General features: G+C 41.5%; 1 protein-coding gene across 1 annotated transcript in view; it reads left to right on the top strand.

Annotated features, from left to right (window-relative positions):
• Positions 1 to 15972, top strand: part of cadm1b (cell adhesion molecule 1b) — a 179137-nt gene that overhangs the window by 23740 nt on the left and 139425 nt on the right. The window contains exons 5-7 of the mRNA XM_060943469.1: positions 898 to 1056; positions 6422 to 6518; positions 7301 to 7473. Coding sequence (XP_060799452.1) covers positions 898 to 1056; positions 6422 to 6518; positions 7301 to 7473 — 429 coding nt within the window. The remainder of the gene's footprint in view (positions 1 to 897; positions 1057 to 6421; positions 6519 to 7300; positions 7474 to 15972) is intronic.

Raw genomic sequence — 15972 nt, 5'->3', positions numbered from 1 at the left:
AGACACAGGGAGAACATGCAAACTCCACACGGAAAGGCCCTCGTCAGCCACTGGGTCATCTCACACCAAATACTGACTTTTTTTCATGCATTACTACTTACTGATTTTTCTGGAATTTTTTTTTTAATGTAGAAACATTTAATTTCATTATTTTTGAAGGCATTTTTGCTGGATAGCATGTGCCTACGACTTTTGCACAGTACTAATATATATATATATATATATATATATATATATATATAAAATCTCCATACATGTGCGTGTATATAGATAATTTTTCTCGAATCAGTTTGTTACACATTGCGTCTCCAGGAAAAGAGCGTTGTAGGTCAGTGCTGAGCTATAATTATTTCCCCACTTCATTAGTTCCAAGTAAACTATCATCATCAGCACGGCAATTAGTTCTGTGCCCTTGGAGCTTCCAGATTGTCTTAGAAAGAAGGCCGCGTCACGAGGTTGTGACTTGATGTGCTCCAACTATCCTGGAGGCTCTCCTCTGTTTGGCTTAATGACAACATTTTTTTTGCGTGTAGATGAATCGAAGTGCAATTTAGTCACTGTGAATTTCATCGAACAACAACTCGTTTTAAAAAAAAAAAAGTCTCAGCGAAAAGTACATATGTGGAGCGAGTTAAAGAAATCGTATGTGATAATATGATGTAGTGATGGCTTGGATGTCACAGTCAGTATCCCGAGCACGAGGGCAAGGAAATGTGGCTGCCACTTTAAATGAATGTAAGATTTGTCTGGAGGTGATGGATCATTTCTCAAAGGCCTTCATCTGGGACTGGGAGTTATTAGGATCCATTCAGAGAGACAGATAGAAAAAGAGAGAGGGAGAGGGTGAGGGAGAGCTCTCATTATGGCTGCCTTGTCACTCTTGTGTTTTGCTCCCAGGTGAGGAAACAGTGGAGGAGACGTACGACAGGATGTTCACAGTTACTAGCCGGCTCAGGCTCACCGTCTCCAAGGAGGACGATGGAGTGGCCGTCATCTGCATCATTGACCATCCAGCTGTGAAGGACTTCCAAGCCCAGAAATACCTGGAAGTTCAATGTGAGTCATTGCAACACATTGCATGCAACACAGCAGGTTGTGCGGTTTTGTTTTTAAGCACTTTTTATGATGTGCCGAATGCTAAACTCATGAGGAGATAATGAGTTCTTATGCTTACCATGTCACAGCGATGGCAGGATGATTATACTGCGGTATATACAGAATAAAGTCATTCTGTAGCAGGAGATAAATGGTGGCTTGTGCTTTATTTCATGTTTACCTTATTTATTACTGTCACTCACTTCTCTTTCTTAACTTCAATGTCTGACTCTTAGGCGAGGATCAGATTGAAAAAAAGAAGCGGCGGTGACGGAACATAACGCGACGCTCAGACCATAATACTACTTTGAATCGGTCAAAGTTGTATCCTGTTCTAGTCCCACAACACGGCTTACTTTTTTTTTTTTTTTCAGGATATTGTGATGTTCGTTAGAAGACATGTCGTAACTCTGGATGATTAGCTCACACGGCCGTAGGCTGACGAGCTATTGCCATCACGCAGCGTCCATCATCCATCCGTCCGTCTGTCCAGCCACAGTTCAGAAAAATTACTACTCCTCCCTGAGTTTTCACTGGATTTTGATTCTGATTGTTTGGAAAATTCATCCATCCATCACCTGTGCAGGGTCGTGGGCAAGCTGGAGCCTATCCCAGCTGACTACGGGTGAGAGGCGGGGTACACCCTGGACAAGTCGCCAGGTCATCACAGGGCTGACACATAGACACAGACAACCATTCACACTCACATTCACACCTACGGTCAATTTAGAGTCACCAGTTAACCTAACCTGCATGTCTTTGGACTGTGAGGGAAACCGGAGGAAACCCACGCGGACACCATGCAAACTCCGCACAGAAAGGCCCTCGTCAGCCGCTGGGCTCGAACCCAGAACCTTCTTGCTGTGAGGTGACGGTGCTAACCACTACACCACCGTGCCGCCCACTGCTTAGAAGATCGAAATGTTCTCATGAAGAGCAACTTTGCTAATTGTAAACGAACTCTGGTTTCTCATGGTATGGCTGTGTGAGCTACTGCATTGCTGATGCTCTGGTTTGAGATGGCGATAATGAATCTCTCCATCTTGTTCATTGCTGTAAACAGACTTCTAGTCATTTCAGAAGTCCCACCCCATAAGGTCCTTCCTGCTTTGATTGTTCAAAATGACTGAAGCGTTCCTAGGATACACTAAACTGACACTGAGTATCGTGTTCTGATCAATCAGGTTCAGCTTGAACCAACACTCTGGTCCTACGCCACTAGCGTAACGCTAGCGGTGTCAACCGTTCCATTACCGAACCATAGCAAACGATAGAAAATCTGCCGCTTCTTTTGGTACGACCGCTGGTCAGTGTGATCCCGCCTTAATGAGCAGGATTTTTAATTATTTGAGAAAATTCTCAAATAAAAAGTAATTTCCAAAAAGCTATACAAGATGTTTCATGGGTAGATGTACCGTACAACTGTCTTACCCAGGGGCGCCAATGGGGGGAAGTTAGGACGATTCTAAGGGCTCTGGATTGACAGAGGGCCCTCAGGGGACAATATTAATATTATTACCATGTGTAAGTTAATTTAATAAAAAATATCTTTAATAATTTTGTCTCTTAAAACGAGCAAATACAACAACCTTCTGGTTTGGCTTTCCATTTTCCGCAAAATTATTAGAATAGATATCGTCTTGCTTTTTCACCCTTCTCCCTATTCATGTGAGTCTTGTGTAGGCGGAGCCAGACCGTGACACCGCATTAGGTTTGTTGCTTTCCAATCCAGCACTAACATTAGCCGCGCACAGTAGAAGCACAACTGATGGTGAACCTCATTCTCATCTCATTATCTGTAGCCGCTTTATCCTGTTCTACAGGGTCGCAGGCAAGCTGGAGCCTATCCCAGCTGACTACGGGTGAAAGGCGGGGTACACCCTGGACAAGTCGCCAGGTCATCACAGGGCTGACACATAGACACAGACAACCATTCACACTCACATTCACACCTACGCTCAATTTAGAGTCACCAGTTAACCTAACCTGCATGTCTTTGGACTGTGGGGGAAACCGGAGCACCCGGAGGAAACCCACGTGGACACGGAGAGAACATGCAAACTCCACACAGAAAGGCCCTCGCCGGCCACGGGGCTCGAACCCGGACCTTCTTGCTGTGAGACGACAGCGCTAACCACTACACTGATGGTGAACCATCAAGGCAATATTATATTCTTTCATAGGGCCCAAAATTTCTAGCCGCGCCCCTGGTCTTACCACTTGCTGTCTCTTTACCTGACAGTCCTACGCAATACGTTGGAGTTTGTGCTGGTACAAAACCACAAATCAGTCCTTTTATAAGCGGACAGCACCTACAGCCTAAGGTATATTCAGGATGCATGTATTAGCTATAAATTAACATCCTGAATAATAAAATGTTACAGCAAACTGGGTAAAATCACCAAAGTGGTTCATTAATTAATGAATTAATTTTTTAAAAAAGGTTTGATACAAGGAACAAAAACTTTTTTTGTTATAAGTTATTAACCTGAACAGAGCTGTGGGATTTGCTTTAATTAAAACAGGCTTTGTCTTGTTATGCCTCAGTTTGATAAAGCTAGTCTCTAAATAGCACAGTAATTGAGGGTGATCAGTGCGTGTTATTGCGGACTGTGGAAAGTCCCGGAAAGGCTGACCTAACCTTTTGTAATCTTTGGCGAATATTAATTTATTCAGAAGGCTGACTGCACGAGCTGACCTTTGTGAAGAAAAGACAGGACAGGATCAGTCTGACTGTAAAAAGCTTGACATTTTGACAAACACAGATAAAACAGGAAGAAGATGAAAAACGCTTTTTACAGCACACTACCACTAAACAGACAGTGCGAATACAAATCGGTGCCCTCTGCTCGTGCATCTTTTACACAAGGGATAAAGAGGTGCTGCAGTGCCCAGGTCTAGCTTTTATGTAACAGGCGTATCTAAAGCACTATAACAGGTATGATCTGAATTTGCTGTTGAAGTAAATAAAACATTAAACGATACGCCAATCAGCCATAACATTATAAACACTGACAGGTGAAGAAGTGAACAACATTGATTATCTCATTACAGTGGTCAAGGGGTGGGATATTGAGGTTTTTCACCCACGTGACCAAGTCATGTGATGCTGCCATTTTGGACGTCACGGCTCGAATCAGTTTGAATGCGAGGAAGGCGACAAACGAAAAACATAAAAGAAAAAGGAGCGAGATGCAGAAAACACCTTCACTATCCAGCGACGTAGGGCATTTACAGGGCGAGCAGAGGGAGAGGGATTTGCAAAAATTGAGGTTAGCAGGCTTAGAGAACAACGTTTACCTGCTTCCACCAGGATTGTTCACTGACGTACGGAAGTACACGAAGCCCTCGTCTTTACCTGACTTCGGCCCACATGATCTGTATACCTATGTCGTTAAAAACCCATCGCCATACACAGGTATTGATCTGAAAGCGTATAAGAGTTTGGATGCCTACAAATATTTTGTGTCAGGCTGGGTAACATGCCTACATCAGCGGGTCGTCCCTGGAGCCGGTGGTCGCCATCTTATTACAGCTAAGGTTTGTTCACATTTTCATTTACTTTCGGTCCTCAGGATAAACAAAATGTTATTAAATGTCATTGAAATAACTTCTTAGTCTGTTGAGACATGGCCCGTTATAAATTTGCTGTTACCAGGCAATGACTAAGAACTGTATTATTAGGGTCGGTGTAGTTGTAGCAGTGTATTAGCAACTAGCTGTTAGCACTAGCTAATGTCAACATCATCATAGCTAGTATGTTACTGTAGCAATGTTTACGTTCAGTCATTTGGATGACTGTTAAAACCTTTCAGTCTCAAGTTTTTCCTTTACTGGATTTACTAGTTTACTGAGCTAGCGCGCTCGGGCAAGCTGGGAGTTAGTGCGCGCTAGCTCCCCAGCGGCCGGCGCGCGCTAGCTCAGTAAACTAGTAAATCCAGTAAAGGAAAAACTTGAGACTGAAAGGTTTTAACAGTCATCCAAATGACTGAACGTAAACATTGCTACAGTAACATACTAGCTACTGTTGTTGACATTAGCTAGCTTGACGTTCAAAATGGCGGACACTGGGGCGTCACGTGACCCTGTGACTTCAGGTGAAATACCTCAATATTAGGCAGCAAGAGAACAGTCAGTTCTTGAAGTTGATGTGTTGGAAGCAGGAAAAATGGGCAAGCGTAAGGATCTGAACAACTTCGACAAGGGCCAAATTGTGATGGTGCATCTGAGCATCTCCAAAATGGCACATCTTGTGAGGTGTTCCTGGTATGCAGTGGTTAGTACCGAACAAGTGGTCCAAGGAAGGACAACCAGTGAACCAGCAACGGTGGCCAAGGCTCACTGATTCCAATGGGGCATGAAGGTTAGCCCATATGGTCCAATCCCACAGAAGAGCTCCTGTAGCACAAACTGCTGAAAAAGTTAAACAGAAAGGTGTCAGTGTTGACTTTTTCAGCAGTTTGTACAACAGTAGCTCTTCTGTGGGATTGGACCATTTGAGCTAACCTTCATGCCCCATGCGAATCAACGAGCCTTCGACACCCATGACCCTGTCGCCAGTTCAACAGTTAGCAGCTGATCCTTTATGTCCTGTAAGCTGCAAGGTGGACCTCCATGGATCAGACTTGTTTGTCCAGTACATCCCACAGATGCTTGAGATCTGGAGCATTTGGAGGCCAAATCAACACCTTGAACTCTTTGTCGTGTTCCTCAAACCGTGCCTGAACACTATTTGCAGTGTGGCAGATTACATTATCCTGCTAAAAGATGCCACTGCTATTTGGGAATACCGTTGCCATTGTTGGTCTGCAACAATGTTTACAGATGTGTATCCACATGAATGCCAGGACCCAAGGTTTCCCAGCAGAACGTTACCCAGAACATCACACTGCCTCCACCGGCTTGCCTTCTTCCCTTAGTGCATCCTGTAATGATTTCTAATCAAACTGGTATTGCCCAGAAGAGGATAGATTCCCTTTTGACTCAATGTTCCTTTCTCATGTCTTCTCAGGGAGTTTTTCTTTGCCGCTGTCACCTCTGGCTTGCTCAATTTGGATCCATATCTATATCTGGGTTTCTGTAAAGCTGCTTGTGACAATGTCTGTTATTTAAAGCACTATATATTAATTTTATTTATTTTTTTTTTTACATGAATTGAATGCAGCTCTTTTGAGAGAACCTGAACATTGAAACACAGCTTCCAGCATGGGTAGTGTTGCCAGTGTGATTCGACGATCTCTGACAGTCCTGGAGTTTTAATGTTAAAATGTCAAATGTAGAGGTACTGTACTACATGAACCACCAACTTTTTTTTTTTTTCTTTCAGATAAACCAGAGGTGAAGATTGTTGTGGAGTTTCCAGAGGGCCTGACAAGAGAAGGAGAAAACCTCGAGCTGAGCTGCATGGCAAAAGGCAAACCTCAGTAAGTCCTAAAGCGAGCCTATCTTTCTGAATTCCCTGATATTTCAAATTACTGGGATTATTTCTGACAAGCAGCATTATATTCTTTTTTTCTTGTTCTTCTTCTTTTTATCCCCTGCCACAAAGTGATATAGGAATGGAGTCTGTCCATCCTTCCGTTCGTCCATTTCAATCTGGACAAGTTTTCTCAGAAGCTACATAAACTACATCGATGAAACTTGAGTATGCGTGCTCATACTACTGAAAAAAGCTGGGTAGCGTTTTATGAAGGTGTCATAGCACTTACGACATCATAAGTCAGTATTAAAGCAATGGGCTTATAAGGGCGTAAGTGTTAAGAGGTCTTCATAAAATGCTCGTGGCGGAGGATAGTGATGACCATTAACAGAAGGCTTCACGTGAAAACTGAGTTGATGGATTACAATGTTCCTCTGCTGGTCCTCAGGGAGAGCAGTCCTCCAAACTCCCAACACACCTTAACCAGGAGCACTGGTGCAGGTGTGAGAGAAAGGAAAAATAAAAAATGTGGAGTCCCCGAGAACCCAGTCAGAAAATGTCGAGCTAATACATCAAACACAGTTATACTGTAGATGTCCCCGTATAATGCTGTATCTCATTCAGATATTACTACGGTGTGATTGTTTTGATGTTCTTGTGTATGTATGTGTAACCTGAATGTGCACGTGTTCAGACGATAAAGTTGAACGAGCCCTTCTCGTTATCCTCTCTCAGCGGGGATGTTGACACAGAGATCTCCAAACTGCTATTGTGCTGTTTTCACAGGCCTCATCAAATTAACTGGTTCAAAGTAGATGATGATGTTCCCTCCCACGCCGTGATTACAGGCTCTGATCTACTCATCGAGAACCTCAACAAGTCCTATAACGGGACTTACCGCTGCGTGGCGTCCAACTTAGTGGGAGAAGCATACGATGACTACATCCTCTATGTCTATGGTATGTATATACGCTTCAGTCTGGATATGAAGCAAAGCACAATGATGTTTTCTTATTCTATATCACCAGTACTATGAGGTAGAAGTTTCCCTGCCAAGGAAGGTGCCAATTTCTGGAGCAAAAGCGAATTAAATTGTTGGGCATTTTATACAACCCCAAATCAGAAAAAGTTTGGATGGTATGGAAAATGCAAATAAAAAGCAAAGAAAGCAGCGATTTCTAAATTTACTATGACTTGTATTTCCATGCAGACAGAATGAACCCAAGATAGTTCATGTTTTGTCTGGTTAGCTTCTTTTCATTTGTTAATATACATCCATTCCTGCATTTCAGGCCTGCAACACACTCCAAAAAAAGTTGGGACGGGGCAATTTAGGGCTAGCAATGAGGTAAAACAATGAAATAATGATGTGATTTGAAGCAGGTGATGTCAACAGGTGATTGAAATCATGATTTGGGACAAAACCAGTATCCAGGAAAGGCCTAGACTCTGAGGAACAAAGATGGGCCAAGGAGCTCCAGTTTGTCAACAAATGTGTGAGAAAATATTGAAATGTTTAAGAACAATGTTCCTCAAAGAAAGATAGGAAGGGATTTGGATATTTCACCCTCTCCAGTGCATAATATCTTTAAACGATTCAAGGAATCTGGAGGAATTTCGGTGAGTAAAGGGCAAAGGGCTCAAGCCTAAGCTGAACACCTGTGATCTCTGATCCCTCAGACGGCACTGCATCAAGAACCGTCATTCATCTATAGCTGATAGAACCACATGGGCTTGGGGTAGTGCAGTGGAAACGTGTATTGTGGTCAGATGAATCAGTATTCCAGATCTTTTTTGTAAGAAATGGACGCCGTGTGCTCCAGACCAAAGAAGGAAAGGACCATCCGGACTGTTACCAGGAACAAGTCCAAAAGCCAGGGTGTGTATGGGGTTGTGTCAGTGCCCTTGGCAAAGGTAACTTACACTTCTGTGATGGCAGCATTAATGCGGAAAAGTACATTTAGATTTTGGAGCAACATATTCTGCCTTCAAGACGACATCTTTTCCAGGGATTTCAGCAAGACAATGCAAAACCACATTCTGCACATTACAAAGACACGGCTGCGGAAGAAGAGGGTGTGTCCGCTCTGTCCCTAATAGAGAAATTGTGGCAAATTTTGAAATGAAAAATATGACAATGACGACGCCGTACTGTTGCACATCTTGAGACCTGTTTGCAGGAAGAATGTGACAAAATAACACCTGAAACACTTCATCACTCGATGTCTTCAGTCATTAAACATCTTTTTAGGCCAAGTTTACATTAGACCGTATCTGTCTCGTTTTCTTTGCGGATGCACTGTCCGTTTACATTAAAACGCCGGGAAACGGGAATCCGCCAGGGTCCACGTATTCAATCCAGATCGTGTCTGGTCCGGTGCTGTGTAAACATTGAGAATACGTGGATACGCTGTGCTGAGCTCTAGCTGGCGTCGTCATTGGACAACGTCACTGTGACATCCACCTTCCTGATTCGCTGGCGTTAGTCATGTGACGCGACTGCTGAAAAACGGCGCGGACTTCCGCCTTGTATCACCTTTCATTAAAGAGTATAAAAGTATGAAAATACTGCAAATACTGATGCAAATACTGCCCATTGTGTAGTTATGATTGTCTTTAGGCTTGCCATCCTTCCACTTGCAAGTGGTAAGTGACTTGCGCACAGCGGCTCAGTCCCGAATCACTGCTCGTGCGCTTCACTCGCGCGCTCTGTGAGCTGCGCAGGGCCGGAGTGCGCACCCTCCAGAGGGCACTCGCTGTTCAGGGCGGAGTGATTTGGAGCGCAGCCGCTGAGGAGGAAGCGATGAGCCGCACTGACACATTTCAACTTACGTGCCGAATTAGTCATGTGATTAGCGTATCCGTGTATTGGCGTTGCTGTGTGCACGCGAATCGTGTATTGGCGTTGCTGTGTGCACGCTAATCGTTTTTAAAAACGTTAATCTGATGATCCGCTGATACGGTCTAATGTAAACCCCACCTAAGTGTTGTGAGAAGGAACGGCAACATCACAAAGTGGTAAATGCTTTACTCTTCCAACTTTTTATCCCCCGCTGGCCGAAAGTCCCGAAGGGGGATTATGTCGTTGCGATTTCCGTCCATCTGTCTGTCCCGGGAAGGGTGCTCACCTTCTGAAATCAACTCCTCTCACAATTTTTGGAGGAATTCCATGAAACTTGGCAGGATTCTTTGTTATATGTCGGTAATATGCATATTGCAATTTTGTTCAGTTCGCTCGCATTTTACCAGAGTTACAGCCCTTGATTTACAAAATGATACTTTGACAATTTCATGAATGTGTTTTCCTTCTGAAATCAACTCCTCTCACAATTTTTGCAGGAATTTCATGAAACTTGGCAAGAGGCGTTGTTATACGTCGGTAGTACGCACATTGTTATTTTGTTCAATTCAGTCGCATTTGACCAGAGTTACAGCCCTTGATTAACAACCTTGCACTCTGACAATTTCATGAAGGTGTGCTTGCCTTCTGACATCAACTCCTCTCAATTTTTGGAAGAATTTCACGAAACTTGACAGGATTCTTTGTTATATGTCGGTAATACGCATATTGAAATTTCGTTCAATTCAGTCGCATTTTACCAGAGTTATGGCAGAGTTGCCAGCGGGGGATATTGTGCTCTCAGAACACTCTTGTTTGAAATGTGTTGCAAGAATCAGAATTGAAATAAGTGTTTATTATTGAAAAAAAAAACACAATAAAATTAATGAGGTAAAACATGAAGTAATGTGCTGTTATATTGTTTTGAGTCCCAAAGATTATTTACAAATCATTGTTTTCAGTCCCAACGTTTTCTGATTTGGGGTTGTACATGCAGTGAGGGATTTTTTTTTTCCCCTTACAAAGCCAGAAAAAATATTTAATGTAGTCCCGGAAGCTACTTCCAATAGTGCAGAGCAATAAACTAACCTGTCCTGTGACATGTATTAGACATGAGATTTAATAAAGCCAAATGCATCGATATTAATATTAGTCGAATAATTGGATAAATATGAGATTGAAGGAAAACCACCCAGAAACACAATAAAAGTTTATAATGAAATATTTGTCATGTATTTCGTGATTCTTTGAATATTTTTTAGCTTGTTCTGAATTTCCATTAGCTGGTGTTTTGCTGCACTGACATCAATATAGCGTGACATTGAAAGTGCAGTTACAGTGGAGTTAGGAGAAAAAATGAGCAATGTTAAACATCGGGGTAATGATCAGATTTTGATCCTAAAAGCAAAAGAGCATTTTTTTCTCACTCATAATTTTGTCAGTGGTGTCACGTTGATGAAAAATCCATTGTAGAAGTTCACTGGAGGCTGCAAACATTGGACTGAACGTTCCTGGGTTCAGATGAGCTGAGATATCTTGAGATGTGTACAGCAGAGACTCGACTCGGCTAGTTAGCGATTTATCTGGTGAATATGACGCAATGTGCACAATGGCGCTGTCGCAGATATTAGCATGAACCTTTCTTTATTAGAAATGAAGACAGGGCTGAATACCACTGGCACCGTGATCAGCAGGTAGTCGACTATTAACCAAAGTGTTAAGTAAAGAGGTCAAGTCAGAATTTCACGACAGGATAAATTTCACTGGACACCATTAAAGCTCACATGTGGATTATAAAGATCAATATGCGCATCATTTTCCGTGGATTTTTATAATTTTGCAAGTGTATTCGCCAGGCTGATGTCTTCTAAAATAAACAAAATACGAAACAGATGTGTCTCATTGCACATTTTTACATCAGTTTTAAAAAAAACAAAACATTGAGAATATATACATCACAGACCTCAACGAGTTCTAACAAACACAAAACCCTCTTGTGATGTGAGAATCCCAGACTTCTGTGTTCCTCTGTGTGTCAGAGTTTCTCTTTCCTTTGCACAACAGAGACGTTTTCTCTAAAGTGAGTAACAAACAGGGAACGGTGTCATTGATCTCTCTCTCGACATCTTTTCTTTGCGTTCCATCATGGATACACTGTTGTTATCACAACATTTCTCGCTGTCCAGTTTTCCTATTAGAAGTTTGACCAAAGCGAAGTACGCTGTGGTGGAGATCTTTTAAATGGTTGTGTGATTTGTGGAGCTTTAGCTGCTCGCTTTGAGAAAACTATTTCTTTTAGGTGAGTGTGGTCACTCATAAGTGGTGCAACAGTGAATGGTGCATGTGATTCTCTGTGTGAGTCTACAGTGGTGCTTGAAAGTTTGTGAACCCTTTAGAATTTTATATATTTCTGCATAAATGTCATCAGATTTTCACACAAGTCCTAAAAGTAGATAAAGAGAACCCAGTTAAACAAATGAGACAAAAATATTATACTTGGTCATTTATTTATTGAGGAAAATGATCCAATATTACATATCTGTGAGTGGCAAAAGTATGTGAACCTCTAGGATTAGCAGTTAATTTGAAGGTGAAATTAGAGTCAGGTGTTTTCAATCAATGGGATGACAATCAGGTGTGAGTGGGCACCCTGTTTTATTTAAAGAACAGGGATCTATCAAAGTCTGATCTTCACAACACATGTTTGTGGAAGTGTATCATGGCACGAACAAAGGAGATTTCTGAGGACCTCAGAAAAAGCATTGTTGATGCTCATCAGGCTGGAAAAGGTTACAAAACCATCTCTAAAGAGTTTGGACTCCACCAATCCACAGTCAGACAGATTGTGTACAAATGGAGGAAATTCAAGACCATTGTTACCCTCCACCAGATGTCAGGACATCTGTCCATGAACTGAATCTCAAGAGAAGGTGGGTCATGCAGCCAGACAACAACCCTAAGCACACAATTCGTTCTACCAAAGAATGGTTAAAGAAGAGTAAAGTTAATGTTTTGGAATGGCCAAGTCAAAGTCCTGACCTTAATCCAATGGAAATGTTGTGGAAGGACCTGAAGTGAGCAGTTCATGTGAGGAAACCCACCAACATCCCAGAGTTGAAGCTGTTCTGTACGGAGGAATGGGCTAAAATTCCTCCAAGCCGGTGTGCAGGACTGATCAACAGTTACCGCAAACGTTTAATTGCAGTTATTGCTGCACAAGGGGGTCACACCAGATACTGAAAGCAAAGGTTCACATACTTTTGCCACTCACAGATGTGTAATATTGGATCATTTTCCTCACTAAATAAATGACCGAGTATAATATTTTTGTCTCATTTGTTTAACTGGGTTCTCTTTATCTACTTTTAGGACTTGTGTGAAAATCTGATGATGTTTTCGGCCATATTTATGCAGAAATATAGAAAATTCTAAAGGGTTCACAAACTTTCAAGCACCACTGTACATACTCGCCAACTCCTACAGAAATAAAAGCGATAGAGCAAGTTGAGCAGCACAGTTGTGCCCTTCTTGAACATCTTCAAGAATTTCAAGCAAGTTGAGTTGCCTTCTTTAGTACCTACAGGTTATGATGACCTGGATTACTGAGAACCTTCACAGACAGATAAAATGGTGCATTCTCCTGCACTCTGAGTGCCACATTTGAAGAAAATTGATCAAGAAATTGGACTGATATACTTCACATCATGCTGCTTCTCACCTTGCCTCGATGCCTTAATGGTGGACGATCTGATGACCAAGTTGCCTTGAACTTGTTGTCATAGTGAATCTTTTTTTTTTTCCTTCAGAGTTTTCATTGTTCACGATCACCAGAACATGTTTGGGTTTTACCCATACTGGCGCAATTTGTTGTAACATGAGCTCATTGCTGATTGGCTAGAACCATAACAAGAACCAACATAATGACAAAATAGAGCGATATGATTTAGATTCAACATCATTATCGCTCCGTTCCATTGGCTTTCGGATTCACTTACTATGACTGTTTGACACTATACTTGTGTCCTGTGTTCCGAAAACAGCTGAAGCGAGGTCAGAAAAGCAAATCCAACAATGTTCACTGATTATTTTGCAATGCGGTAGTTTTTAAGAACTAAAAGCGGTAGGCGGCATTCATCTGTCAAAAGCGGTAAACTATTGCGTGAATCGGTAGAGTTGGCAAGTATGCATCTATAGATAACATGAAGCTTATTTACTTCATGATCATGTTAGTTTATGATGTCAGGATGGGTTATGTTTGAGTCAGAGTTAGCATAGTTAACGAAAACTAAGACAAACTCAATAACAGTGCTTTTTGAGATCCGTATTTCACTTTTTATTTTATTGTGTAATATATGCAAATAATTGCCCAGTTAAAGGAAAAATACAGGTTGCTTTTAACTAAAAATGTTTTTCACTAATTTTTGGCCTCTCGCCCATAGTCAGCTGGGATAGGCTCCAGTTTGCCCGCAACCATGTACAGGGTAAGCAGTTACGGATGATGGATGGATTTTTTTTTATAAAAATAGCAGTGAAAAAAGAATTCTCATTCTCATCTCATTATCTGTAGCCGCTTTATCCTGTTCTACAGGGTCGCAGGCGAGCTGGAGCCTATCCCAGCTGACTACGGGCGAAAGGCGGGGTACACCCTGGACAAGTTGCCAGGTCATCACAGGGCTGACACAGAGACACAGAAAACCATTCACACTCACATTCACACCTACGGTCAATTTAGAGTCACCAGTTAACCTAACCTGCATGTCTTTGGACTGTGGGGGAAACCAGAGCACCCGGAGGAAACCCACGCGGACACGGGGAGAACATGCAAACTCCGCACAGAAAGGCCCTCGCCGGCCACGGGGCTCGAACCCGGACCTTCTTGCTGTGAGGCGACAGCGCTAACCACTACACCACCGTGCCGCCCAAAAATAATTCTGTTAACTGAAATAAAAAAAAAAACAAGATGCTTGCTGTACAATCCTATGAAAAACTAAAACTAAATAAAAACTAAGCTAAAGTTAGTCAGTTCCTGTAAAATGAACTAAAACTAAACTGAAATGAAAAACAAGCAGGTCTAAATAAGAATAAAAACTAATGCAAATTTCAAAACTATAATAACTCTGGTTCGAGATGTCAAGTTTTTAGCCACTGTACAAAAACATGCAGGTCAGTGTGTGTCAGTATGACGTGTCAGTCAGTATGATGACTTCATATCATGAATGGTTAAAATCCCTGTGGCCGAAATCGCTCCCTACTCACTATATAGGGCACTATATAGTGGGGACGCCATTTTGTAGTGCTGTCCGAAACCTTAGTGAGGATTATTGACATCCTATATAGTGCACTCAAAGTATCCCACAATGCATCACAAAAAGTAGCGTACAACCGATGGTCACTAACCAAGCCATCATGCATTGCTGTCGCGCTGAAATAAATCAAATTAAAAGTCTCAAATTTGATTGAATAAAAGGCAGCGGTGAAGAAGAAAGAAAGGATTCAGCCTTGATTTAAAAGAACTGAAAGATGCAGCTACTTTGTATTTATTTATGTGGGAAATGCGCTCAGTATAATATGGATTTATCACAAAAATACATGCACGTGTTTATTATTTTGAAAACCCACCAGCCGACTGATCTGGCACGGTTAAATTGTGTGACAGTAATGACGTAAATAACGGTGTGACGGACTAGTGTCCAAAAGCGTTTTTTCATTTTACCAATGAGCTCACTATATAGTCCTCTCAATAGTAATTCCCTATATAGTGAGTCGGGAGTAATGAACGAGTGAGTGATTTCAGACACAGGGAAAGTCTCCATGATCTGGTACCTAAAAGGTTTAATATCAGTTATGTGGACACTTTTTTTTTTCAATAAATATTAAAAATAGCTTTCTTTTTTTTTCTTCAAAATTTGCAAAGGCAAGCCTTGACATGACAAACCTGATAACATAAGACAGAGAACACACTCGAGTGTAAAACTACCGCATCCAGAAACAGTGCTGAACCAAACAACAGGAACAAATGTGTTTGAAAAAGCACTTCTTATGAGAAAAGAAGAAAGTGCTGGAAGAAAATTTGTGATGCCGTGACATTTTACCCGACCAGGAGTATAACTCATATTGAAACTTTGGGTTTTTATCTATTGGGTTATAAACCACTTCTAAAATAGCTGATGCTCATTGAGTTACTGAGTCGCAAATATTCTCTAACAGCAAAACAATGAAACATCAATAACTTCTTTTAGAAATGCGAAAAAAAAGTAAAACCAACCATTTTACATTAAATACGTAAACATATTTAAATACTGACTCGTCTGTCAATCATCTTTCCATTTATTGCATTTTAAGAGACTAAACATCTTCATAGAGGTGATTATTGAACGTTTTTAAATACTCTATGCATGCTTGAATGCTTTCACAGTACATAGAATTTACATTTTGAAATGGTTTCGAGATGCAGTTTATTAAAGCTAGACGGCCTTTCGATTTCATAAAGTCGGTGAAATTTAGTTCCGTCTGAAATGTGGTCATTGTGATATACCAGTACGTTTATTTCTGTAATATCTCACAAAATATCAGGCCATTCTGTGGCTGGGAAGTTATTTAATTTGAGGGGATTAAAGCA

This window comes from Neoarius graeffei, chromosome 17, assembly GCF_027579695.1.
Source record: "Neoarius graeffei isolate fNeoGra1 chromosome 17, fNeoGra1.pri, whole genome shotgun sequence".
Classification (NCBI taxonomy): domain Eukaryota; kingdom Metazoa; phylum Chordata; class Actinopteri; order Siluriformes; family Ariidae; genus Neoarius; species Neoarius graeffei.
The sequence above is the reverse complement of the archived record's forward strand: the minus strand, read 5'-3'. Positions and strand labels throughout refer to the sequence as shown.